This window comes from Balaenoptera physalus (genome assembly GCF_965194825.1).
Source record: "Balaenoptera physalus genome assembly, chromosome: 1".
Taxonomy (NCBI): Eukaryota; Metazoa; Chordata; class Mammalia; order Artiodactyla; family Balaenopteridae; genus Balaenoptera; species Balaenoptera physalus.
In genome coordinates this window covers 49,705,809-49,733,706 of record NC_138882.1, presented here as the reverse complement: position 1 = coordinate 49,733,706, position 27,898 = coordinate 49,705,809, and the positions used below count along the sequence as shown (strand labels likewise).

The window sequence follows — 27,898 nt, the reverse complement described above, 5'->3', positions numbered from 1 at the left end:
CCGCTCACCCCCCAGCACCCCCTCACTGAAGACCTTCCTTTCTGTTCTGACGTTCGGGTGTTCCCTTCATGACCCTTGATGTCTTGCTGATGCTGATGCCTGCGACCAGCTCTGAACTCTTTGCTCTCTCTCTCTGTTGCCCTGGAACCAGAGCCGTTCCTGAGGGATTTTCATTTTGCAAAATAATTTGGCATTTACCGATAATTTACTAAACCATTTGTTTCCATATAGAGGAAGTCATGCTCGCTGAAGAAAATAAAAATGCTGGAACGTCAGCCTTAGAAGGTAAGGAAGTGCTCCAAGGCCTCATTCCTTTCGCATTTGCCCCCTCTTCTGCAGAGGCAATCTCTCTTGATCAAAAGAAGAGAAAGAAATAAAAGAGGGGTGCTCTGGGATTTGAAACGCAAGTCTCTCTGTCATAAAATCCCTCATGCTTTAAAACGAAGGGAATTGAGTCATGGATTTAAATGCTTTTTAAAGTGATGAAAATGAAATCCAAGAGTTGCTTTGTTCCAGGGCGTGTGATTGATACGGGCAATGAAAAAGCCATCATACCACCAATGGCACAGAAAGGGATCTTCTTTGACAATTTGTGGGGATCATCTTGGGACCACTTTCATTGGCAGGAAGTGACATTTGTTTGTGAAGAACCAGAACAAATAGATACGGAGTGCCTGTTACCTACTGCATTTAGATAAGCTCTAGCAAGGATTCGGGAGCCTTGTCCCATGGGATTCAAGAGCCTCGTGTGTCAGAGGTGCTGCTGAGCATGGGAGCCATGTTTCCGTAGACATCTGTGACTTCACTAACCCCGGCTCGGGTATTTAAAGGCAGGCGCCTGTGTCAGAGGGGCCTCTTGCCCACAGTCCTCAGTTCTGACCAGACTGATCCGGTTGTTCTTGTGTCCTCTCCCTGGCCTCCGCCTTTCCTGGTGTAGTGCTCCGAAGGGCAACCATCAAAAGGAGCCGGACGGAGGCCATGACGCGGGACTCCAGCGACGAGCGCTGTGTCGACATCTCCTCTGTGGGTGAGTGGAGGCCGTCAGATCTCCTTTCACTGGTCTGAACCTCCTCTGAAAGGGAACATCCTGTCTTTGGAGAAACACCACCAGGAGGAAGGGAGGCCAAAGAATCCAGAACTTTGGGATGTAATTAGGAAAAGGCGTTGGAGTCTAATCTAGTTGACAATGACGTACAGAAAAAGATGGACCAGGGGATACTGTTTATGTGAAACATGGGGCTTAGGGCCAAGAATCCAACCCAGATTCTTCAAGTGTGGCAGATGTATCCCATCGGCATATATATCCTATCTCTCCTGGATGTGATAATGAGAACCCACTTTGGGAAATTGTTCAGAGGATCCTGAGGACACCCATTTGAGAACCTGCAATCATTTGCGTAATCATAGTAGCATCTACCTACTTCCATCGCCTGCTTCCATGTGATACTTAAACAAATTCCTACTGACAACCCTTTAACACGACTGGTGTTCAATCTCAGGTTCCCTTAGGGATTCTGGCTGATGGCAGATGTTTTCCTCCCCAGATAAAAGGGAAGGGTCTGACTTCATCCTCAAAAGCAGAAGAGGCGTACAGAGCTCATCGCTGCTTTAGGCTTCCAGTGGCAGAAAAATCACAAATGCGGCAGGATGATTCCAGTGCCTGAAGCATATTTAAAAAGAAAAGCCAGAGAGAAGCCCAATCTGTTACAGACATAAACACGATCCTGTTAGGATTCAAGATACTGGCTGGATGCCTGGTGTCCTGCCTGGGGAATCTTTCCGTTTCCTAGGACTGAGGGTGCCCAGAGGAAAAGCAGGGTTCCCTGCTGTGCTGTGGAAACTCTTAGCTCATGACGCGTGGCAGTACCCTAGCCCTGGGACCAAAGCTGCCCACCTTGCCCTGCGAATACCTGCTTGCCCTGGAGGGTGATCTCTTTTGCAGCCTCATTCTTCCTCCTTACTTTTCCCCACTTAGGCACACCCCTCGCCCGAGCCAGCATCAAGAGCACAAAGGTGGACGGGGCCTCCTATTTCCGACACAAGGAGCGGCTTCTGCGTATCTCTATCCGCCACATGGTTAAATCCCAGGTGTTTTACTGGATTGTGCTGAGCCTTGTGGCTCTCAACACCGCCTGTGTGGCCATCGTCCATCACAACCAGCCCCAGTGGCTCACCCACCTCCTCTGTAAGTGAATGGTGACTACTGACTTTCACGGCAGCAGCTCGATTGGGGTGTGAATGTCAAGAGAGCAAGGTGTCACGTGGGCCTGGCAGTGGTCCTGCCCACCCAGAGTTCTGCCTGTCCACCACATTGTGACCGAGGCCAGAGCTGTCCTCAAGGGGTCGGGGTTATCACATGACCATTCCTAGATGTCATTCATTATTGAATCAGAGCAACAAATCTTTGCTGATGAGTCAACAAGATGGTGTTACCCCTTGGGTAGTCTAAGGCCAGCTTAGTGCCTTAAGTAGGCTCAGTGAGGTAGGGAGTCTTGGTCACCAAAGTCCTAGGGAAGAAGTTCCTAGGGAAATGGATACCTTCAATAGACCAGAAAGGAAACGTATAGGTCAGCTCTGGGTAAGGCTGCCCCCTGGGTGCGAGTGAGGCTCCCAGAGGCTGTCACTGCCGGGAGTGTGGAGAGCGAATCCAGCTCTTTCATCAAAGCCATGCTTAAACCCTTTCTCTCTCTCCTGAGAGCCATCTACCACTTAAAGGGCAGTGACAAAGCCACCTGTCAAGAGAGCAAAGCTGACCTGTGGAGTGTGCCTGGGACTCATTCTGGGTCTGAGCGTTTTCAGACATCATTAGGTTCTGCCTGGCACTGAGCTGGCGTGGTCGCTGAAAGTCCCGCTTGTGTAGGTCCTGCTGCTGTTGAGGGTTCCTCTGTAGGTGGGGGGATTGGGCCGGGGAGGACAGAAGCCCGTGCCGTCCATGGAACCAACGCTTCTGCCTTTAATGCTTTCAGACTATGCAGAATTTTTGTTTCTGGGACTCTTCCTCCTGGAAATGTCCCTGAAGATGTACGGCATGGGGCCTCGCCTTTATTTTCACTCTTCGTTCAACTGCTTTGATTTTGGGGTAAGTGCTCTGGAGCCCGCCCATCCTTCTGCCAGGTGTTGCTATGCCATGGTTTGCGATAAGCAGCTTGCTCCGGGGCTCGGCGTGAAACACTGAAATCAGAATTTATAAAAGGGGAATAGATAGGTTTAGCAAAAGGGAGGTCAGGAGTGAGTGAATCCTTGCCGTACTAGGGTTTGTTTGGGTTTTTTAAATGCTCTTTTATTTTTAATGTTTTTACTGAATGGTAATACACATACCATAGAGTAAACACTTCAGTAAATTTTACAAAGCTACCCATAGCCAACGTTTTGAACCACTTATTATCTTGGGGGAAGCCTCGGGGAGAAGGACAAAAGACTTGATTCCAGAAGGTGGTTCAATCAAAAATGAGAAACTTATATATTTATTTTTTTGAGTTCAGTTTAAAATTGGGAAAATTATCTGGGTATACCCTTAAACATTCATACACACATGCACATACACGCTCGTGTATTAGCAAGTCCCCACATAGACTACTTCACCCAGTGTCCACTTTCCTAAATAATATTGATATATAAATGTGTGCGTTACTAACAGTCTTCAAGGTGCTTTCACATACATTTTTGTCCCCCACTGCTTGCAGGGGTCTAACGTCCACGATGTTAGGTGTTGGGAGTTAGGCTGCCCGTTTACACATGAGTAAATAGGAGACCTCGTGTGCAAGTTCACACAGCCAGTTAGCAGCAGAAGTAGGTTGCAAAACTTTGGGTTCCTGAACCACCTCTCTTTCTGCCAAACCTACTTCTTTTTCTGCCAAATCTCCAGTTAGGTGCTAACGACTCTGAGCCCTTGCCAATCTGCATTTTAACTTGGAACATATGCTTCTGGGTACAGGCAATTTTCAGGCATAATAACTAGTGAAAGGCCATTTTCACCTTAGTTCCCTTATGTACATACTTTTCAGCATTGTTGTGAGAATTAATTTTTGTTCTTTCTCCTAGTGCAGTGTGTGGAATATAGTAGACTTTCAATCAACATATAATTAAAGCATAAAACAAATTGGATGGTTAATTTGACATTGCTATTTCTATAGCAGTCAGATTCTATGCCACCAAGTAGTACCATCACGTTGGGGTATGGGGTCCTGAGCGAATGAAAGATATTTCATGTACAGGTGACTGAAACATTCTTGTTAGCACTGAATTCTAGGACAATGAGAGAACGTGGATCTTCTCAGAGGTTTTTATATTGGAATGCAACCTGTATTAATTTAAACTTGTTTTCTCATTTGAGGACCACTCTTTTGTCTGTTCAAGGTGTTATAAGAACAGTATGGCTGTCAGATGTGTGCAGAAGTGGTGAATGACTGCTGCAGTTTTCACAAAGGACAGAACAGCAGTCAGTAAAGCAATCTATAGTATGAAGGAGGAAATTTAGCAAGGGGAGTGGGGAGCAGTGGGGAGAGAGGTGGTAGAGTCTTGTTTTTCCTTGGCAGCCTTCACAAATAGGTGGTCCTGTTGCAGGTGAGCTGGGTTGGGGAGGGGAGAGTCTGAATTTCAAAATGGCCCAGTGAGCACTGTTGGTTGTGGAATACAAAATTGCTCCTCTCTCCTCCTCCTCATTCACCTCCTCCTCCTTTTCCTCTTCTCACCGTGGCTGGGTTTGGCTCTTTAGGTCACAGTGGGCAGCATCTTTGAAGTAGTCTGGGCGATCTTCAGACCTGGTACATCTTTTGGAATCAGTGTCTTGCGAGCTCTCCGGCTTCTAAGAATATTTAAAATAACCAAGTAAGTGATCAGAATCTAGACTCTTCTCAACCACCTTCGAGAGTGGATGCTTCTCTCTGCCTCATTATATTTATTTCCTTCCATCCCCGCATGCCCTTACCACATGATCCCCTTCCCGACTCCACCCCCGACTCCAGTCTTCAGTCTTTTCCCTTATAGGTTATTACAAAATATTCCTTCTTCTTCTCCGAAGATTAAACCAGAAAAATGCCCATGATGCCGTATCCTGTACCACATTCCCAAGGGGAGCCACATTATTGCTGTCATCTCTCCTTCCTACAAGTATGCAGATGCGGCTTATCTCATAGACCACCAGGCAGATGCCCAGCTGTGCATGGAGATAATTTGGTATTTAGTGTTCACTGCTGTAATGCTGTCTGGGTTTTTGTAGGTACTGGGCATCCCTGCGGAATTTGGTGGTCTCCTTGATGAGTTCCATGAAGTCAATCATCAGTTTGCTCTTCCTTCTCTTCCTCTTCATCGTCGTCTTTGCTCTCCTAGGAATGCAGCTGTTTGGAGGCAGGTAAGCACCAATGAACTTTGCATCCAAAGGAGCCTCAAAACCTAGACTTCAACCTGTGAGCGCTGGGGTCACTAATTTGATTGCCATGTTAACTATCTCGTTTGTTCGTGTCTGTGGCTCAAATCAACCACGAGCATGTGTGTGGAACAAACATCTCTGTTTTTAATCCGTTCACACTGTACAGGGTTCTTATTGAGGGGGCCCCTCTCTCTGGAGCTGTCCCTGAAAGGTACAGCCGGGGGCTTTGTAACTCAGGATCAGCCCAGACCCCGTCCCATTACCAGGGCCCTTCAAGTGCACAGTCCCCCAGTAGTAGTCACTAAAACTGTCTTCGTAAGTTACTGGGATGAGGGAAGAGTAGGGCAGAGGGGGATGTGGAGAAAGGGGAAAAGTAGTGATGAAAACGGCATAATCTCGGGAAAGGAAAACTTGGTGTGTGAGATTTTCATTTCATTCTCTCTGAATTTCCTTCTTCAGGTTCAACTTTAATGATGGGACTCCTTCAGCAAACTTTGACACCTTCCCTGCAGCCATCATGACTGTATTCCAGGTATGAGACGTTAAAAAATGTTAGATGGGATCCCTTGGTGCACACGCTACAAAATGATGTGTTAAGAGAATCCTCCCTTTCCTCTCCAAGCTCCTGTCAGGCAGCTGGGTACTCTTGCTTATTGAGTAATCATCACCACTGTAATTCCTAGCATTTCTATAGCTATGTCCTTACCAATAATAAAAGATCTCTATTGTGATGACCTCATTGGCTTTCTCCTTACACTTGTGAGTTTGCAAGGGATGTTAGTCAAAGTCATTCAGCAACATCGCATTTCTGGTTTTATGTAATTGGAAGTATCTTCAAACCCGCGTGTCCATTTAAGGAAGTATCTTTTCCACGCACCCCCCCCCCCAAATTTTTTTTTAAATCATGGGGGAAACTCAAAATCAATAATGTCTAAGAGCTAAAGGAGAACACTATTTAGCCAGAATCTGAGGCTGAACCAGAACCCAGGTTTCCAGAACTGGAGCCCATGAGGCCCCTTCCAATAATGCTGCTGTCTCATGAGCTGTATCTTGGCAGCTCCCGTGGACAGTTAGGCAGTGACCAGACCACCTCATCTGTGTGATTCGCCGGGCAAAGCTGAGGTTTCGGTCAGGGTGGGGGGACTCTATATTTTGAGGAATAGAATCTTTCCTTTTGATGTTCTCCTTCTGTTTTCAATGTCTCTTACATATCAGAAGGAAGTTGAGGATTATTCATGGGCGTGACATTTTTTTCTCTCTGGCAGGATAATCAAGCAAGGGATAGATGGAAAAGACCCAGGCCCAGAATTTTCCCCCTTCCGTTGACCCCATTTTCTCATCCAACCCAGATCTCTGATTTGCCTGTTGTTTGCTTTGTGTAGATCCTGACGGGTGAGGACTGGAATGAGGTGATGTACAATGGGATCCGCTCCCAGGGTGGGGTCAGCTCAGGCATGTGGTCAGCTATCTATTTCATTGTGCTCACCTTGTTTGGAAACTGTATCCTTTTTAAAAGGCTTCTCTTGTGCTGCCTGCACGGACCAGCATGTGAGGAAGAGGAGGTGGTCGTAGTGGTGCGGGTAGCACTAGGCTGGCCATTGCTAGGTGTACTAAGAGACACAAGGATCCCGATCTTAAGGAACATCTGCTAGTTGGATAAAGAAGATAAATATAAACAAGATAGAGTATCATCCAAATTATCAGATATCATAATATCCAAGTTATCTGATTATCATCACAAATAAAAACATGTGAGTCTGTTATAGTAAATGGTTGGAGATACTATGAGCTGGGGAAAATAAGAAAGAACAGAGATCACTATAGGCTGAAATAGTGACAAGATTATAATACTAATGAATTAATTATATGTTTTTTCTTTTTATTTTTTTAAAAAAGACTTTTTTATTTAAGTATAGTTGATTTACAATGTTGTATTAGTTTCAGGTGTACAGCAAAGTTATTCAGTTACACATATATATATATTTTTCAGATTCTTTTCCCTTATAGGTTATTATAAAATATCGAGGATAGTTCCTTGTGCTATACGGAGGGTCCTTGTTGGTTATCTATTTTATATATAGTAGTGTGTATATGTAATCCCAGACTCTTAATTTATTCCTCCTCCCCCCTTTCCCCTTTGGTAACCATAAGCTTGGTTTTCTATGTCCGTGGGTCTATTTCTGTTTTGTATATAAGTTCATTTGTATCATGGTTTTTAGATTCCACATATAAACGATATCATGTGATATTTGTCTTTCTCTGTCTGGCTTACTTCACTTAGTATGATAATCTCTAGGTCCATCCATGTTGCTGCAAATGGCAATATTTCATTCTTTTTTATGACTGAGTAGTATTCCACTGTATATATATCCCATATCTTCTTCATCCATTCATGTGTCAATGGACATTCAGGTTGCTTCCATGTCTTAGCTATTGTAAATAGTGTGCAATGAACATTGGGGTGCATGTATCTTTTCGAATTCTAGTTTTCTGCAGATATATGCCCAGGAGTGGGATTGCAGGATCATATGGCAACTCTATATGTTAATATAGAACAGAGCCTTCCACATAGTAAGTTCTCAAAAATATTAGTATTGTGATTAATGCTGATATTACTGAGCATAGCTAACATTTATCATACTTGTGCTATTCATAAGACCCTGTACTAAATGCTTTTCAGGCACCATTTCATTTAATCCTTACCTTACAAGACTTAGAGGAAATAACTTAATCAAAGTCAAACAATTACTAAATTGTGAAGGGAGACTAGAAACTAAGTGCATTTAATTCCAAAATCCATGGCTGGTCATGGGCTCCAGACCAGAAAGATTTAGGTTTTAATCCCAGCAACTCTGTTTACCAGCTGTGTGGCCTTGGGAAAGTCACTTAATCTCTCTGAGCTTCTAGTTTTCACATCTGAAAGGAGGAAGCAATATCTCTCTCCTTTGATGGTTATGAATAGTAAATGAGATAATTTGCTTGAATGTTACGTTATAAACTGCAAACTTCTACATGATCATTAGAAGTTTTGGGGGGTGGGACTTGCCTTGAATTGGGATTGCTAGAGTGAAAAGGGACAGCCATGTGATGCAGCTATATTTTTGCATTTTCCATAGTCTCACAGAACAGTGATATTCCTTTAAGTTTTCTGCCCTGAAAACTTCTAGGGGCCAGAGCAGACTATAAACTAAACATGAGAAACCCATAAAAAGAAAGCTAGGCAGTGAGTCACAGAAATGGAAGGCCAGTTTGTCACAAAGTAGCTCACTTTGCCCTCTGGGAGCTTTGATTCAGGTATTTCTTTGTCCTGTACAAAGAGATGACTTGTGGAAGGAGAGAAGACATATTCTCCATCAAACAGAGTTGCATAACATCTCTCTCCCTCCCCCGACAGCCCCTGCGTAAGTGACTCTTTGGGGCGGTTTCTGTTCCTGCTGGTGTCCCAGGCAGGAAAGGCCTGGAGATGCCCTCTCAGCCTTGCTGGAGCCTTTTGCTTTTCTTACTTGCCCATCCTTAACTCATCACCCCAGACACGCTGCTGAATGTATTCTTGGCCATCGCTGTGGACAATCTGGCCAATGCCCAGGAGCTGACCAAGGTAAGCATTGTTCTCCGGGGATCCGATGGTTCTCTAGTGCCATTGGGTGCCTGCTGGGCTTTGGGGCTGCTTCCAGAAGTCTGCGTTGCCTGGCTCAAGCCTGCCAGGAAGGCCCCTTCTGGGAGCTTGTGGACAGTTGGAGAGCCACACATCCATGAAAGGAGCCTGGTTCACTTTCACTGAGTTTGCTGAGCCTTGGAGCAGACTGGATCTCTCATGGGATGTAGAAGATAATCACTTAGTCACTGCAAACTCCCAAAGATATCCTTTGCAGAATTATGCCCTGGAAAATAAAGAAAACACCAAAGTCCTGGATTTAAGTCCCACCTCTGCTCCTGTGACCTGTGGCTGTGTGACCTCAATCATGTGCCTTCACACTTCTGGGTTTGGGGGTGAGAGGGGCCAGGATCATCTCTGTTCCTAGACTGTGTCTGCTGGGGTATTCCAGTGGCCATGGTCACCTTGAGGGAAGTTTCAATGAAGCTAGATGCTACATTGCTCAAAGAACTGTTCCTTTCTTTCCTCTGAGTCATTTCTTCAGGGGTGGAGGCAATACCGATTGCAGTGGGATGGTCTAGGGAGATGAGTGAAAACTTCTCCCCACATAATACAAATTTGGTTTGGGGCAGAGCCCATAGCAACCTGGTGATGTTTCTGTGACTGCTCTTCCCTACATCCTTGAGGGTCTTCTTATCTGCAGGCAGGGGAAAATACCAGCTCTAGTATCTGAAAAGCTGGCTGTGAGTCATGCATCTACCACTTACTGGCTCTTTTAGCTTGTGCTTGACCCCTGGTCTCCATTAGCATTGCTTCTTTCATCTGTAAAAAAGGAATGATATATCTGCCTTGCATACCTCACAGGAGTACTGCAAGGATCAAGTAAAATGATGCGTGTGAAAACCAGAGCAGGCTGTGAAGATGTATGTATTCTTAGTAGCTCTAGTCATTTTACCTGAACTGGCTTTCCTTGGTGTCATCACGTAGAGGGACATTTATGAGCAGGAATGTGGGTGAGGGGATGAGGTCCCTGCCTGAGCCCCAGGGTGGGGTCACTTAGCTGTGCAGGGAAGAGGGCGTGATGGGAAGTGTGGCGTTTACTTCAGGGGGCTCTGCCTGGAAGGTCCCCCTCCATCACTTCCAGACACTGCAGAGCATCTGAGAAGGGTCGGCTCTGGCCTCTGACCTCCGCAGCCCCGGCCAGCTCCCCTGAGGACTGGGGTTGGGGTAGAACTGCTCGGCTCTCCTGAGGAGATGGGGCAGGGTGGAGGCCAGAATTGCTGGCCAGGAGGCTGCTGTCTCAAGGGGGCTGGCTGCTGGCCACCTGAGGTCTGTGAGCCAACCTGACCTCATTCTGCCTTGTTTCACCTCTTCCCCTGCTTGTCTCGCTTCGCCTGGTCTCCAGAACGCCTTCTGGGGAGAGCCAAGGGAGCTGCTATCCTTCACGAGGATCCCAGACAAAGTCCTCTCTGCTTTGTGTCTAGGATGAACAGGAAGAAGAGGAGGCCTTCAACCAGAAACACGCGCTGCAGAAGGCCAAGGAGGTCAGCCCGATGTCTGCGCCCAACATGCCTTCCATCGAGTGAGTCAGTGTCCCCACTTCACAGACCCCTGGGCTCCTGTGCTGACAGCCAGTTGCTCGGTTCCAAAGCTGTGAACTCTCAGAGGGCGCCTGCTCCATGCCAGGAAACGTCCTGTGAATACAGCAGTGAGCAAGACAGGGTCTTTTTTTCACAGAGCTTCTATTTCAGTGAGCAAGATAGCTGATGAATACACAGAAATAATTTTAGGTAGCGAGAATAGCTGTAAAATAAATAAAACAGGGTACTAAGGCAGAGGAACGGGAATTGGGTGGAGTACCTTCGGGCGATCTGGGAGGGGTTCTCTGAAGAGATGATATTTAAGCAGAGACCTAAATGTGTAGAAGATGGTCGTGTGACATTACGAAGATGGAACATCCCCAGCAAGGCCCAGTGTGGCTGGTATGAAGGGAGCAAGGGGGAAGAGAAGGAGACACGGCCAGGGAGGTCCTGAAGGCCCAGGTGAAGGACTTTAGCTTTTGTTCTAGTTACAACCATAGGAGGGTCTAGAGGGGAAGGATGGATAGGTTAGGATTTACCCTTTTAAAAGGTCACTGTGCTCTGTGGAGATGGACTGTAGGGGCCCAGACTGGAGCCGGGAAGACAGAGGTTGGCTCTCAGAGTAAAGCAGGTGAGAGTTGGTGGTGGTTTAGACCATGGTAGCAATGGAGAAGACGAGAAGTCATCCCACTCGGTCTGTATTTTGGAGGGAGAACCAATAGGATGAGCTGATGGAATAAATGTGATGGAGGTGGGGATGAAAAAAAAAAGAGAACAAACAAACGTATCCCCCAGGTTTTTAGGTTTGAACCTAAACAACTGGGTAGATGATGGTGGTATTTACTGCTAGCCTGGAGAACAGTGGAAATCCAAGGTTCATTTTGGCCACATTAAATTTGAGATGCTTATAAGACATGCAAGTGAAGATGTTGAAAGGGCTGTTGGCCTGTGAATCTGGAGTTTAGAAGTCGGGCTTAGAAATAAGGATTTGGGGGAGCATTTGCATTTGGATGGCATTTTAGCTGTCAGCCCGGGCGAGCTGACCCAGGGAGAGGTGGGCTGGAGAAGCAAGGAGCTGAGGACAGAGGCCAGAGCACTCCGTGCTTCGAGGAAAACCCGCGAGGAGACTGACGGGGAGCAGCCCGGAGGTGGGAGAGAGAACAAGGGAGCGTGGTGTCCTGGAGACGTGGAGAAGAACACGCTTCCAGACGGAGGGAGTGGACGGCGGAGCTCAGGACCATTGAAAGATCACGTAAGATGAGAACAGAAAAGGGAGCGTTGGGTTTGGCAAAATGAACGCTCTTAGCGACCTTCCCGAGAGCCGTTTCAGTGGCTCAGTGGGAACAGAATCCAGTTGGAGCGGATTAGGGAGAGAATGGGAGGTGATAAATTAGAGTGGCGAGTGTAGACTCTCTTTGAGGATCCAGCCTGGCCCTGTGGCTGCTGGTGGAACCGGCAGGCCGTGGGCCCTGCCGGGGGGGGGTGCTGACTGCTGTATGGTTGCTGGGGGAGGGCCTTGGAGAAGGGCCTTGAGAAGTGACCACAGAACCACGGAATTCCTGTTGTGGCTTCTTGGCCCTCCTGAGGACTGAGTGAGGGGTCCTGGGGTATCACTGGGGAGGGTCTGAGACCCCTGGCAGCTGGACCTCTATCCTGGCCCCAGACCCTGTCATCTATTACTTGAAACTGATCAGGGAGGAGCCCTTCTCTGCCCAGAGCTCGTGTGAAAGCCTATGAACGTCCTCGGCCTCGCCTTGTAGGAACATTCCAGAGTTACGTGTGGGGACCTCCCTCCCCTGCATGAGAAAAAAACTCCCCGCCCTGGCAAATTTTTTAAAGATTGATGAAGAAAGGTGAAACAACTCCTTCCTCCCTAGAGCATTCTCTGGGCCTTGAGCAGTTTCTACTCCACTTTCCCTGCACTAATGAGTCTGGGCTAAAAATATATATACACAGGTATCCAAACATGCTGGTGGGTAGGGCTGGCTGTCACTTAGGAGTGGGTGGTTCTATTTACTGAGATGAGGAAGCCTGGAGGAGGAGTGGGTTTAGAGATACGCGGGGGAAGGATGCTTGGCCCAGAGTAGAAAATCACTATTTATGGAATGAAAGAATGAATGAGATGCTGGTAGGCACACGGCAGTAGGCATTGAGCTGTGTGCGTATCCGGGCACAGTGAGGTGGGAGAGGTGCTGTGACCATCCAAGATGAGCAGAGATGCAGGCTTTGGGTGCGGTGCTTGTGCTGCGAGGTGGGTGCTGCAGGTGGAACGTTGTCAGGGTGTGTGTGCGCTGCCTGGGCTTGCAGGCCAGACCCCTGACTTCCGGACTACGGTATAACTAAGTGCGAACGTGGTGTCCATAGAGAAACACGGAAAGAACATTGTTACAAATTAAAAGGCCCAAGTGCTAGTCATAGCTCGGTCCCTCACACGCTGAGGGAACCTCTTAGCATCTCAGAATCCCTGTTTCCCCATCTTCGAAATGAAGAATACCAACCACCCTTCCTGATCCACAGGGTCCTTGCAGGGTGTATGTGAGGTCATATATGCATGAGTTGGAGAGATGCTTCTCTGTGATGTTAGGTATGAAGACATATTAATGGTTGTGATGGGATGTGAATCTGGATCTTTGTATGTATGATTGGAGAAGTGAAGTTTGAAGTGTGTATCTGATTTGTGTGGAAATTAGAGGTTGGTTCTCTCTTTTGCCTGGCGTGTGTGTGTGTGTGTGTGTGCGTGCGTGTGCGTGCGTATGTGGGTATGCACACACGTGAGCATGTAAGAGAGAGAGAGAGAATTCTTCCATGTAATTACACTCTTACACATGTGCTTCTGGAGGGCTGGCATTTGAATATTTGAGAATTTGCAAATAGCCAGTGGAAGGTGCTTTTCCTGGTGGGAGTGCATGCTGCCCGTCTAGAGCGTGTGCTTCTCTTTCTCTGCTGCCCATGCTTCTTGGCGTGGCCGCTCCACGTGCATTGCAGCTGTCGATGCTGAGGGGTGCATTCATTTGTGGAGCTCACAGGTGTCTCCACAGTGATAGCCACATCCATTCCGTGGGTGCTTATGTGCATTGCGCCTCTTCAGGCTCAGAACAGCTGCCTCTGCTCCCTTTGCCCGCCGTGGACCACGCTTCTCTGCAGATGTGGACATGGTGTTTGAACGGCGCTCGTTTGCCTGCGTGTTCTCCATTGGTGGCTGTCAGTTTCATCAGGGAAGGAGCAGCATTTGCCAACCTCCCAGGTCCAGGCAGGGCCCACTGGGCCAGACTGGGTTTGTCAGCCCAGGAACTGGGGCAAGCTCATTCCACAGGTGTCCCAGACGTGTAATCCTCCACCTGAGCACTGACAGCTTCATTTTTCCTGTTTGCCTTTGTGGGTGATGCCTCTACCCTACCATTCTGACCTTCCTTGTGTTTGAAAGGACACAACACGTGAGTGTCTGTAGAAGAGATTTTTCCCCGTGCAAGGCCAGGAAGGTTAATACTGTGCTTTACCCAGCTGAATAGACTGAACATTCAAGGCCTCTGGTCAGGGCCACTGCATTGCACACATGCAGAGGACACTGCTTACATCCTGAAGTATGTGGACAGCAGCGCATGGAGTGGTGGCCCCGCCTTCGGCCGTGGGCTACTTGGTGGCCTCGATGGTGTGCATGGCAGTGCATTTGTTCCCTGCATGTTGTGTGAGATTGGAGGGATGAGCTGGGGAGTCACACCCTTGTGAATATCCTAGACATGATCAGGGGGAAATACAACTCTTCGTCCAAGTTTACAGGGTTTCCAAAATAGGTCTCTGAAGGATATTTAGGTGAAAGCGTGAGTGCCAGTGGGGCTTGATGACTGAGTATCCGAAGCTGTTACCTCTGGGAAACAATAGACCCTTTGCGTGCCTGCATGTTTGCTTCAATACTAGATCCGTGTGTTTGCACACAGCCAGGAGCCAAGGTCACTCCCTCGGAGAGTTGAAGGTTGGGAGTCTACAGAGGGCAGCAGACACGTAGGGGATTCTGCACCTCTCCCTGGAGATCGGCTGGTGGCCGTGGGGCTTGCGGGTCCTAGAGGTCAGGATGAACTGAACCTGTGCATTTTTCTTCCCCAGAAGAGACAGAAGGAGACGACACCACATGTCGATGTGGGAGCCACGCAGCAGCCACCTGTATGTGTGTACCGGTTTGCGTGTTTGTGAGTGGTTACGTGTGGGTGCGGGGACACCGTGTCTTTGTCCTTGCCGTGGGTGGAGTGGCACCGGGCGTGCACGTGTCAGTGTGTGCCATGGTGTGTGCGTGGGCGTTCCGTGCACATGGTTTGTGGATCTGCCCCTCCGCACCTCTCACCATGTGCCTATCTCAGTGTGCGTCTCAGGTACGTGACCCCGTGTGCAGTTTGCTCTTCCGTGTGGCCTGTGAGTGGGCACGTGTCGGCGTGGGTCGTTAGTGCCGGTGGGGTGCCTTTCACGCAGGCACTTGTGGACAGCACGTGTGGGCCCCAGTGAGGATGCGTGTGGGCACATGTGAGCATCCCCTGCACGGGCTCTAGGCGTGCGCCTGCAGGTGTGTGTGAGTGCGGGCATAGGCGTGCACCCCACCCCACCCCCTCCTGTGGGAGCCCACTCTCTGTGTCACGTTTGTGTGTTCCCGCTGCCACGTGAATGCTCAGCCAGGCCCCTGAGCTGGATTGTTCAACGGTTGTTTTGAGTATGAGTTGCTGGTGGTCCCTGGACATAGAGTCCCATGGATTTTATTAGTGGTTGTGGAAGAGACCCCACCGCATCACTGCAAGAGTGATGCCAAGACCTTTTATAACATGGGTCTGCTCGCCACTGTCGTCCGTCACCCTTGGATAGTACCTGCCCATTGTATTTCTCAGCCCTGGCTCTCCCGGGCTGTCCTCAGAAAGGGAAAGGAGAGGGAGAGGAGGAGGAAGAAAGGCCTCTCACCTTGAACTAAGGGCCATTGGTGGGCACAGAGCAGGTACAGGCTGATGCCCTGAAAGCAAAGGGGAGCTGGGGGAGTGGAGATCCGGTAAGCCTTCGTACTACTGTCCTGGGGACCGGGACTCAGTCCTGGGCTGACCCCACCCCTCTCAGCTCCTGCGGAGCAGGGATTAGAGCGGGAAGCCCCACGGACCGGGGGGGCAGTGGTCCAACCACGCCCTCGGCCCCTCGCATCTTTCTGTGCACCCTGTCTGCAGGTCCTGGGCTCTCCCATTTGCTCCCCGCACTGTGTGTCCCCCCATCCCACGGCCACCGAGGGCTGGCCTCTGCCCCGTGGCCGCCCTCCCTGGCCCTTAGCCGTCAGTTCTGACCAAGCCCTCGCCCTCTCCCCTTTGCCAGGAGGGAGCGAAGGCGCCGACACCACATGTCGGTGTGGGAGCAGCGCACCAGCCAGCTGAGGAGGCACATGCAGATGTCCAGCCAGGAGGCCCTCAACAAGGAGGAGGCCCCACCCATGAACCCCCTCAATCCCCTCAACCCCCTGAGCCCCCTCAACCCGCTCAATGCCCACCCCAGCCTCTACCGGAGACCCAGGCCCATCGAGGGGCTGGCCCTGGGCCTGGGTCTGGACAAGTGTGAGGAAGAGCGCGTCAGCCGCGGGGGGTCCCTCAAGGGGGACGGAGGGGACCTGTCGAGTGCCCTGGACAACCAGAGGAGCCCCCTGTCCCTGGGCAAACGGGAGCCGCCCTGGCTGGCCAGGCCCTGTCACGGGAACTGTGACCCGACCCAGCAGGAGGCCGGGGGCGGGGAGACCGTGGTGACCTTCGAGGACCGGGCCAGGCACAGGCAGAGCCAGCGGCGCAGCCGGCACCGCCGCGTCAGGACGGAGGGCAAGGAGTCCTCCTCCGCTTCCAGGAGCAGGTCTGCCAGCCAGGAGCGGAGTCTGGATGAAGCTGTGCCCGGTGACGGGGAGAGGGACCTCGAGCCCAGGGACAGCCACGGGGGCAAGGAGCCCACAATCCAGGAAGAAGAGCGATCCCAGGACTTAAGGAGGTAAATTAGACACAGGAGCATGCTGGAGGCATGTAGTGCGGCTGGCATTAGGGGTTCTTCAATGTAAGCCTTTCTAAGCCTCGGTTTCCCCTTTAGTAAAATGGAAGTGACGCTAATGCACCTTTTACGAGGCATGTGTAAGTATGACAGCAATGGCATCTACCCCTCTGAAAACCAGGGCATCTCCTGTTGGGAGTGGGTAGTGGATGAATGGATAGGAGTAAAGGCAGTGGATACCGCCCGTGGACCTTAGCTCCTCTGCCTGGCTGGGTGGGGTGGGAGGCACCGGATGCCACGTGCTCTCCAGCAGGGCTGCTTCGGCTCCCCGCACTTCTCCCTCTCGCCAGGCATATCAGCCGTTTCGGAACAGCTTCCCGATCTGAGCACCACCTGTGTCCCCCTCTCTCTTCACAGGACCAACAGTCTGATGGTGTCCAGAGGCTCCGGGCTGGCAGGAGCCCTCGACGAGGCCGACACACCCCTCGTCCTGCCCCAACCAGAGCTGGAAGCGGAGAAGGATGCAGCGCTGGCAGAGCAGGAGCCAGAGGGCAGCAGTGAGCAAGCCCTGCTGGGGGACGTTCAGCTGGACATGGGCCGGGTCATCAGCCAGAGTGAGCCCGACCTCTCCTGCGTCACGGCCAACACGGACAAGGCTGCCACCGAGAGCACCAGCGTCACCGTCGCCATCCCCGACGTGGGCCCCTTGGTGGACTCGACCGTGGTGCACAGTGAGAATGCAGTTCCTGTCCCCTTCACCCCCATCGCCCATCGTGCCCGGGGCTGGGGGAGTCATGGCTCTGGAGTCATCCCTGGAAAGCTGCGTGGAAAACCCCACCAGTGGGATGAAATCACTCTTCAGCATGTAAAAAAAATAGCAGCAGTTTTATCCCAGTTTGCAAGAAAAATAAGTTAGAATTTTCTCAATCTTAAGTTTTGCCCTTAAAATGTCCTTAGGCCTTTGGCCCCTGTGACCATCCTAGAGTCTTCAGAGAGATCACATGTGATTTTTTACCCATTTGTATATTCAGCTATTTGATTTATTGTATGAATATCTGACGGCATTCTCTGGGACACCCCAGGTGCTCTGCCACTTGACAGTTTGGGGACTGTTGCTGGAACAGAAGATGGCAGGTGGGCTCGGGCCGGCACTGGCTGTGCTCCGTGTGTAGCCTCCTAAACCCTGTGTCTCTCGAGGCCTCAGTTTATTATCTGTGAAGTGAGGGCATCGAACCAGATGACCTCTGAGATCTTTTCCCTGTGCTAACATTTTATGAATCTATTACTCTTAGCTACTCTTTTTCTCCTAGGAGCTCTTAGTCACACTTTCTCTCATAGTTCCTGAAGGCAATGGATGTTCACCTGTGAGACCTTAAATGGAAACAACCAAAAAGCACTTAACCCACACCCATCCCTGCCCTGACCCCCCACCCATCTCTGCATTAATCCCACCATCCACCTCATCGTCACTGAATCGTGACCACAGGATTCCACTCTTGCTTTTTTTCCTCTCTTTCTTTCCCCATATTTTTCTCTTTTCACAGAACAGTCCTCTCTCCCTGTTTTTCTCTCTCCCACTTCTTCACCCTCTCAAAGTGAAGAAAATGTCTCAAAGTATTCTTCAAACTGCCAGTACTACTTTAAAAAGTGAAATCTCGCATATCCGGTGCCCCTGGGGTTGACTTGGGTGGGCATGTCTTAGGATCTCAGACTCACAACCTTTTTTGCTGTCTTATTTAATTTTATGTTCTAATAATGAAGTTTTGGGGGCCCTCCTTTATGAGACACAACATTAAGAAAGTCTGACCCCCCCTCTGTTCTCTTTCTGCGGCTAGTCCCTGTCCTTGGTCGTAGGTAAGAGCGTGTCATCAGAGGGTTTTTGGACACTTTGGATGACTTACCTTTTGGAAGGACCTGGAAGGGGTCAGGACCTCAGAGGTTTGCTGCTTACACAAAGTTCCAGGGCAGAAGCATTCACTGAATGGGAATGTGGGAGAGGTTCCTTTGCCCCACTCGGATAGCCTCATCCTCTCTGCCGCTCACCCCGCGCTGGGACTTGCGTAAGGAAACAGAGAGTAGTGGTCCAGCAGCCCCGCTCTGTCACTGCTTCTTCATCCTCTCAATCCTGGGATAAAGTCATGGACCCATCTTCGCGTGAATACTGCATTCTTGTTTCTACATTAATCATGATGGGAAAAAGCACAGCCAGAAAGGCAGCCACAAACAGAGTAATGTCTTCTTAAAATCTTCCATTGCAATGTGATTTCTTTGAAAGGAGATAGAATTTTAAACTGGGAACCCATACCAGCTGTATGACCTTAGGCTAGGTCCTTGAATTCCCTGAACTTCAGTTTTGCCATCTGTAGAAGAGGAATAATAATATATGCCGTCCAGGGTGTACTGATGTGAAAAGTGCCATAAGTGAATATATACAAAGAGTCCAGATTTTAGATATAAATAAACTTTGTAAACTTTACAACAGAAACAACCATTCTGTTTTACCCAGGGAAACATGATTATCATTTATATGGCAAAAAAAAAAAAAAAGGCTTTACCACCTGAAATCAGGGCAGGGGTAAGGCTAGGAAGAGAGCAGGGCTTAACTCAGTATAATCTAGCAAACACCCCGATGTTTTCAGGCACCTTGCCAGGCACATCCCTAGCTCCCTCTCCCATCCCCTCCATCCCATCCCCAGTGGAAAATGAAGGGCACCGTTCTGCACGTAGCAAGGTTTCTGAAGATTTCAACACGTTCCTCTTGCAGTCAGCAGCAAGACTGATGGAGAAGCCAGTCCCTTGAAAGAGGCAGAGATCAAAGAGGATGAGGAGGAGGTGGAGAAGCAGCAGCAGAAGAAGGAGAAGCGTGAGACGGGCAAAGCCATGGTGCCCCACAGCTCAATGTTCATCTTCAGCACCACCAACCCGTAAGACACCCTCCGTTGCCACCTCCCTTTGGTGCTGGAGTAAACAGCCAAGGTTTGAGCCAGGGCGGGGTGATGAGGAGGAGGGATGGGGGTCCAGTCTTCCTCCTGAGCCTTCCTGGTGGAACGTGGCCAGACATCTGAAGACTCCAGGGTGCTCACTAGTTGAGGTGAGTCATGGAATTAACGAACAGCCTCGGAACTCTGTGCCCATAGTCTAAAGAGTGATTTAAGACGGTACAGAATGAGAAATGTCATGAGGAAAGGACCCTGCACCTACTCTTTGGTTAGCAGGTTGTGGGGCGGGGGGGTGGGGGGGTGGTGAGAAGGAAGGAAATCTACTTGGGATGTGTCGCCAAATATTCCAGAGGTGGACAGAGCTGAGGATAGGGAGCCTAGGATAACTAGATCATCTGTCGGCTGCCCTATGTGTGAATTTTGAAGTGGGTGTGTCCCGCAGAGCAGAAGCAGGGCATGAGATGGGGTTGGTGAAGAAAAATCTGGAAGGTTAGATTTAGGAAAGATGGAATTTTGAAAGAGAAACTGCCTTCCACCCTGGAAATGAGCAAGATGTACACGTAGACCAGCTTCTGAGTCTAGGGAGGTGAGAAGGCTTTCAGTGACCATGTGGGCAGTATTCAGGCACGGCCCTGGGAAGGAAGGAACTGGGGCTAAGAGATGTCAGGCCAACCGAGGCCAGGATGCTGTCTGTAGAATAGTCACTTTAATCAGAATACCTGAGGCTCAGGGAAGCCCGTTGCTGCTTTCATCAGGAATCTTAGGATCGAGGTCTGTTTTTACATTTATTGGTTCTTAGGATTTCCTTGCTGTGCCCCAGTTTCTGTACAGCTGGGGAGGAGACATTGAGACACAGTGGAAGGTACCTTGTAGCCACCCGAGCGTGTGTCACCTGGTGCTGGCTGCTGCTCCCCACAGCTCAGATGTGCTTGCAGATAGTGTATCTTGGCTTGCATACCGCAGCCTCTAACCAATCTGATTACCTTCCCCCACCGGGACTTTAAGTCAAGGGTGGTGCCTGAGAAATTAAATTGCTCTCCCCCTGGCTTCCTCTGGCCAGGGCCTGGCTGTCTGGAAGAGGCTGATGTGCATGGGCGTGGGGGAGGAAAGATGGGAATGGGAGGGAAGCGGGGCCGGCTCAGCGGGCTCATCCGCCGCCCCACAGGATCCGCAGGGCCTGCCACTACGTCGTGAACCTGCGCTACTTTGAGATGTGCATCCTCCTGGTGATCGCAGCCAGCAGCATCGCCCTGGCGGCCGAGGACCCCGTCCTGACCAACTCGGAGCGCAACAAAGTGGGTGCACAGGGGCCGATTGCCAGCCCCCGTCGTGCCCTGGTACCACCTCATCCCAGCCCCTGCCATCCCAACATTAGAGATGAGCTAAGGAAGATTCCTGGAGAACGAGAAAGGCTTGAGAGATTGCCTGGTCCTATTCCTCAGGGCAAAGTGTGAACCACTTCAAGGCCAGCCCTCACCCCCAGCCCTAACCCTAACCACACTGCTTACCTTTATGCTCAGCGGCGGGCCTTACACCCAGAGCCAGCCAGCGCTTTGGAAGGTGGTCTGCAGTCACCCATGGGTTGGATGTGGGGTCTGACCTAGGGGCATGGGTGATGTGGGTGAAGTCGGGGCACTGCAGCTCCTCCCAGGGAGCTGAGGCACCTCCTGGAGGGCCAGGGTGGATGTCAGGAGGGGTCAAGGGGGTGGGGAGGATTGGAACTGACAAGGATCCCAGGGAGGGAGAGATCTGTGGGGCAATTCAGACCCAAGACATTAAGTTCTGACCACAGGGGAGGGAAGGGCCAAGGACTGGCCAGCGGGTCATGGGGCCCCAGCGGTATCCACGACTCCTCTCTTCCCTGCGTCTGATTAGCAGTTACAACTCCAAGCTTCTGTTCCAGGGTAGAAATGAGCGGGGCTTGGGGTGGGCGTGCAGGAGAGCCCGTGTTTGAGGGGTGTGTGTAGCCTGGTGGTCTCTACCTTCTGTGTCTTACAGGTGCTGAGGTATTTTGACTATGTTTTCACTGGCGTCTTCACCTTTGAGATGGTTATAAAGGTAAGAGCCTCTAGAGCAAACCTGGGCTCTGGGGCTTGGATGGGCCACCTGTCTGCCTCTCTAGTCTGGTGCCCTTCCCCAGGGCTGTCACCTCCTGATCAATGACAGAATCTCAGCGGCACCTCTGCTGACCCCTCCTCCAGCCTCAGATCCCGGTGAGGTCTGTCGTGGCAGGACGTGACTGTGGGGATCTATTTAGACCGGTGCAGACCTGTGGGCATGGCCCGGGAAGAAGGCAGGCCCCTTCTCAGGCAGGCAGTAGAGGTGCTTCAGGCATGGGGACTGTTCTCACCTCCCCAACACTCTTCCTGGTTTGAGCCTGGGTACCTGCCAAGGCAGAGGGTTAGGTAAGGATGTCTTCCTGGCCTCATTGAGTCCCAACCGTACTCACTGCCCTCCACTCTCTTCCCTGCCACCATAACACCCCACGTTACCGTCTTATTCCCAGTCTCATCCATCTGAGATTTTTCTCGTCTGCACATATGTGGCAATGCCTGGGGCTCTGAGCCACTAATGTAAGGAGGGATGTGGAGGCTTTCGCGGAGCCAAGGAGTCTAAGTGAACCCTGGTGGCTGTGAGAAGGGCCTTGGGCCTCACAGTTAGGTGGAGAGAGCCTGTGGGACCTGTCCTCCTGCTCCTTGGGTCCCCGTGCGGGGTTGCTTTTTAGAGGCAGTGGCAGCGGGGGCATTGCCATGGGGAGCCCAGAGCTCAGGGCACATATGACCGGCACCTCCTGGGGCTCATCGGTGGCTGTTCACATCCTCCTCCTGCAGATGATAGACCAGGGCTTGATCCTGCAGGACGGGTCCTACTTCCGAGACCTGTGGAACATCCTCGACTTTGTGGTAGTGGTTGGTGCATTGGTGGCCTTTGCTCTGGCGTAAGTAACTCTTTTTTTCTTGTTCAATTCCCTTCCCTCCCTCCTTCCTGAGACGGCTGATTTGAGGGCTTCTCCAGGGCCAGTTCACTCAGTGGTGCCAATGAACGCTGCCCTGGGAATCTGCTTCCCAGTTGCCCCTCGACAGAGCTCCTGAGAGCCTTACAGCCTCAGCTCACACGCCCTGAGTCGTGGGACTGGTGAAGCAGGAGCAGAGCGAGTCTCTAGGGAGAAGTCAAAGGCCTTGGCATTCCTCCCTTCGAGATGAGTGAGCCTGGGCAGGCACTCACCTGTGTGCCCCCACGGGCTCAGCGCGGGACCCAGGGACAGCCGAGGTACCCTTTCATTTCTTGATTCTGTCAAACAAAGGATCAGCTTGAAAGAAAAATGCAGCAGGTAGAGCAGAGTTGGGGAATCACAGAATCCTGGGTATGGGGAGGTTCTCTGCTCATGAGCGGAAGTACCCCGGAGCTATTCGAAGGACATAAGAAGCAGGTTAATGTGATGAACTCCAGAAGGAAAGACTTTCCCAACCTTCCTTGGTAACACACTTAGGAAAACAGTCTTAAAACCATTCAGGCGACTAACCATGTTCATTACATTAGGGGATTTTTTTTTTTTTTTCCGGAACACTGATCCAGGGAAGGGCTTTCCTAGCCCTCCAGGGTGTAGCTAGGCAGTAGACATATTGTCAGAGCATTTTCCCTAAGCTAGTGGGTAGAGGGCCCCAGAAGATGAATGACAGCCTTCTGGGCTCTGTCTGTACCTTGTTCCACTGTCGGAGCAGCTTTACCCTTTGCCGGATGGCACAGTAGAATGCCCTCCAGCCTTCTGAGTACAAGAGAAAGCCAAGTCTTCTAGGCAAGACGAGCTACACTGTGTGACGGGGCACAAGGAAAGCATTTGGGAGCTTCTGTCATTGATGACAGCTACAAAAGGGAAGGAGCAAAACACCTCCATAGGCTTGACCTTCCCAGATCCAACTGGTCAAGTAGGGATCATCTGTCTCACCTTCTCCCCAGACACTGTCAGCTTCCGTCCCTATCCATCTGGCAGAGAAAGAAATGGGGTAAGAGTTAAGAAGGAATGTTCCTCAGGTGGCCAAGAGTGGGAGGAGAGATGAAAGGTCCCCAGCTGTGCTAAGAATTTGAGACCTCCCAGAACCTGGAAGTAGACTGTGTCCATTGCTGCCCCAGCCATGGGGGACCCTCCAAAGAACCAGGCTGAATGTGACTTGTGACCCTGAGCTGGCAGTCAGGACAATTCCAGTGTCCTTTTTCCTTATGTGCACCAGTGTATTTACCCCGTTAGAGTCACGTGGAGTCACCTGTGCCCCTCACAAGGAAACCTCCTATCAGACGTTTCTGAACTGTTCCCAAGGAGATTTCACAAAAGTATGACATTTTTCCAAGCATCTGGTCCCTGTATGGACTCTCATAGCAAGATAAAAATAAAGGCAACTCTGCCTCTAACAAGGGGACTCCCAGCTCCTCTTCCTCCTCCTTCATGGAAAGAAGCACCAAAGTCTGCCTTTGTCCTAAGGAGGTCCACCTTTTTATGTTAGAGATAAATCTTACCCCTGAGTTTTTAAAGTCACGTTCCCTTCTCATTTTACCGGCTCATTTGTGTACGTTGTTCACCATATTGTTCTTCTCCCTTACTTTGATCTCAGTAAAATACATTGTCTCTCTTTGAAGAAATAAAGGACAAGGAGAGGGGAGCGTATAGGAAAGGAGCCACCTCATCTTGAGGAAGAACAGAGTTCATTGGGGTCACAGGGCAGAGTGGGAGGAAGGGGGTGGGCTGTGGAGTCAGGAAGGCCCAGCTCCTCCACTTCCCAGTTTCATGGCCTAGAGCAACATAGCAAAGTATTAACCCTCTTAACCTCCGTTCCTCATCTCTGACATGGAGACAAAATCATGTGTGTCAAGGGCTTAGCCGGGAGCCTTACCCAGTGTGAGCGATCAGTAAACGTGAATTCCCTTCCTTATGCTTCCATTCTCCATCACGTCATGAAGTCCGAATATGGAGCAAAATGTGTGTTGAGACATAACGTACACAAAAAGTTGAACACAGGCTGGTTTCCAAGACCTGGTTGTTGTGCACACACCCACCTGGCCTGTGTTGGTGCCAGTGGGAAGGAGGTGTGTGTCAAAGGAATGCCTGCCCCATGTCCACAGTCCAGCTGTGTCTCCTCAGATCCAGAGCAGTGACGACGGGCTGGAGGGTTGTCATCTGTCTTGTTCTTTCTTTGTGCGCTTTGAAACATGGCAGTGGTAGCTTTGGTGTTTGTGGCGGGGGAAGCCTTAACAGCCCCGGAGCCGAAGCCTCTCTGTTGGTCCTCAGACCAGGTACAGTGCAGGGTACCCCAGGAATCCCCTGGTTCTGGGATCCACGCGTATTGTGATGGATTGAGTGTTCTGATCCATTGCTTGCTTTTAGTGATTTCAGTTCTTGAACTTTTTATTCATTTCTCTCCAAAATGTAAATGGTACTTGCTCATCGTTCTCCAACCACACTCTCTCTTTTGTTAGCATCCTTCTAAGCTTGCCATGCACATTTCCTCTCCCCTTTCTCCTGCTTATGGGACAGGCCCACACCCCCCTTCTCTGGCCTTCGTCACGTTTGCTGAGGTCCAGGTAATGCCTTCTCTTGCTCCTATGCTCATGCTTTCTAACTCTGTTCTCTCCCTTTCCTCATTAAGGGCACAGAGAATTCAGCTCTTCCATCACTTTGGTAGGGTTAGTCAGGGTTTCCCCTGCCAGCAAAGCAAGGGCCTGGCCTGAAACAGGTTGACATCGGAATAAGGCCTATGTCCCACTGCGGGGCTGTGGTCAGGGGCTCAGGCCAAGAGAACCACGTGTGAGTTTTTCTGTAGGCTTGTCAAGGACCTCCCTCCCTGTGGATACAACTTTCATTGTCATATCCCATATTTTTGCCCCTAAGAATGTCCAGCATTCACATAACCTTACTCCTGCCCTATCTCTCTCTCTCTCTCTCCTTGAAATTGAACCTTGTTTTACTGAGGCTTCTGCAAAGGTTATTGCTCAATTTGAGCAGAACTGATGGTGATTGTCATGGTAATACCTTTCCGTGGCTCCTCAGAAATCAGAAGTGACTTGGTATCTCTTCCACCACTGGCAGCCAGAGCCTTCTCAAAACCCAGCCCAAGTCCCAGGAGCAACACCCCAACCAAGGGGAGAAAATGGCCTCTAGCTGAATTCTCAGAGAAAGCTGAGCCCTTCTACTGAAGCGGTCTGCACCTGCCATCATGTATATATTCTAGGAGCATGTATGTTGTTTATGTATTGGCTGAAAAGGGATCTCTCTTCTTTATAGCTGCACATATGAAGTGAAGGGATTCTTTATAATGTAAACTCGACACATTCCATGTGGGCACTTTATTGACTTTTGAGGAGGAGGGGAAGGGGGTTTATTTTCTGAGTGTGGGCATAGCAAGGGATAAGAAAATAAATGGAAAGATACCTGTATTGCACCCTTCCTGTTCTTCCGAGTCCACTTTTACATTATAAAGCATTTATAAGGACACTCAGGTCTCCCTCCGTAAGCCCGATACCTGTGTAGAGGGGGGCAGAGTTTTGGCAGAGGTTGGCTACAGCTCTCCCTCATCCCACTGCCCTCACAACACCCCGCTTTCTGGGCCACGTGGGGACACGGAGTGTTTGCCAGCTATAAATATCCTGACTGTGCCTTTTCCTCTCTGTGGTTTCAAGAAAAGTCTGATGAGTGACTGGGCCTGTGAAACCTTTCTCTTTTATCTTTTTCTATTTGAAAAAGAGGGATTCTTCTGTTTGATAATTATTGTCCACTGAAAGACCAGAAACTGCTTTTCCCACTTTTCTCACACCCTGTTGCCATCACTTCTGCTTCCTGGTCTGCTGGGTGGGAAAGCAGAGATGGTTCCAGCCTTGGCATTTCTGGGTATCTGCACATTGGACACAACTCCTCACTTTGGGGCACCCCCCAGAGTCGGCTGTCTTGTAGGGGGGTCATGTGTCCACTGTGCAGGTTGACTACATGAACCTTATGGGATCCTGCCCAGTGATGGAGATGCTGTCTGGCCCTCAGGCTGCCTGTCTTCCATGTTTAGTGAAGGGCTTCTGGCAGGCAGGTGGGCGGGGCTGGGCCAGCATCTCAGTAGGGACCGCAGGGGAGGACGGGAAGGGTGTGATCCTGCACTCCAGCCCAGGCCCCTCCCTCCTCTTCATTCCCATTGCTCTACAACATGTTACTTGACCAGCTCAAGTCAAGTCACCAGGTGAGCTGTCCCAGGTTGGATTCTAAATAGTAAATTCGCAGCTTATGATGGCTTCTCAACACAAACCGTTTAAAAGAAAAATAACTAGCAATTCAGCTCCCACCTCCTCCCCAGCATGGGTGTGTACATCAGTCAGAGTCATTTGGGCTCTCAGGCAGCTGACGCCAAAGCTTCCCGTTACCATTTTCCATCATAGCGGGGCACGAGGTAAGGTCAGGACTCCCTGGCACGCAGGGGATCTGGATCAGAGCCGCACTTGGCCTTTCATTATTCAGTCCTTAGCCAGAAAAGAAAAACATGAGTCAATCGCCTCTTGATGCCAGAAGGAACCGGAATTCCCACGTTAGCTTTTAGTACATTCTTTTCATTGAAGTATGTCACTTTCCTGACGCTTGACAGTCTGCCCTAGTCTCTAAGGTGGATAAGGTCTTTTGAACGCATTCAGAACCAGCCACAGCAGCAGAGCTGGTTCTGAATTCATTCAACGAGATACACAAGCACAGACAATTTTAGACTTGGAAATGGTACTCTGGTTCTGGTTTTGCATTTGAGGCTTTGTGTTTGTGAAGGTGGGAGTGTGTATACGTGAGAAAGGAGTCACTACTTAGAACTGAAATGCTGGTACGTGCTCACACTCGGCGGAGCTTGGTAATAATAGAGCTGACATTTCACCTTACACCTGCCTGACCCTTTCTCCTGTCCTTTGCTGTCTGCCTGTGTCTGAGGCAGTCCCCTCAAACCTCAAGTTTTGCCTTTGGGGCTTCTTTCTTGACAGCCCCCATTCTTTTAAAAGTCAGAGGGGTGTCTCCCGCAGGAAGCTATGACTGCTCATTAATCTTGTAGGGGGAAAAAGGGTGGACAAAGTCCTGCTTCATGCAAAGAAGACCCATTTACCACTGAGCCAAACAGTTCATCCAGTTCCACTGCTCTGTGGAAGAGAATGAAGGATTAAAATTAAATTTAGCCGTCAGGTAGCCCATTAACTCTGGATTTAGGATGCTAGCTGAGCTGGAATTGGAAATTTCCAGCTGTGAGCAGATAGAAGGATGTCGTTGCTTGAGACTCCAGCCTTAAGAGTCACCTCAAGAGTGACTTTATCTGACTTTGGACCCCAGCAGGGACACTGAAGATGATTAATGTCCATGGACTCTTGGGATTCCCACTGCTATATTTTACACCCTAGCTGCCTTGCAAACAGGGTTTGGGAGGGAAAAAGG

General features: G+C 50.1%; 1 protein-coding gene across 1 annotated transcript in view; it reads left to right on the top strand.

The window, feature by feature from the left end:
- CACNA1E (calcium voltage-gated channel subunit alpha1 E) overlaps positions 1 to 27,898 on the top strand; it is a 560,326-nt gene that overhangs the window by 468,856 nt on the left and 63,572 nt on the right. The window contains exons 13-29 of the mRNA XM_082473793.1: positions 232 to 285; positions 938 to 1,027; positions 1,976 to 2,185; positions 2,967 to 3,079; positions 4,715 to 4,827; positions 5,219 to 5,350; positions 5,828 to 5,900; positions 6,751 to 6,868; positions 8,899 to 8,966; positions 10,448 to 10,545; positions 14,645 to 14,701; positions 15,878 to 16,531; positions 16,946 to 17,259; positions 19,293 to 19,452; positions 20,633 to 20,762; positions 21,466 to 21,525; positions 22,299 to 22,405. Of these exons, the coding sequence (XP_082329919.1) occupies positions 232 to 285; positions 938 to 1,027; positions 1,976 to 2,185; positions 2,967 to 3,079; positions 4,715 to 4,827; positions 5,219 to 5,350; positions 5,828 to 5,900; positions 6,751 to 6,868; positions 8,899 to 8,966; positions 10,448 to 10,545; positions 14,645 to 14,701; positions 15,878 to 16,531; positions 16,946 to 17,259; positions 19,293 to 19,452; positions 20,633 to 20,762; positions 21,466 to 21,525; positions 22,299 to 22,405 (2,551 nt within the window). The remainder of the gene's footprint in view (positions 1 to 231; positions 286 to 937; positions 1,028 to 1,975; positions 2,186 to 2,966; positions 3,080 to 4,714; positions 4,828 to 5,218; positions 5,351 to 5,827; positions 5,901 to 6,750; positions 6,869 to 8,898; positions 8,967 to 10,447; positions 10,546 to 14,644; positions 14,702 to 15,877; positions 16,532 to 16,945; positions 17,260 to 19,292; positions 19,453 to 20,632; positions 20,763 to 21,465; positions 21,526 to 22,298; positions 22,406 to 27,898) is intronic.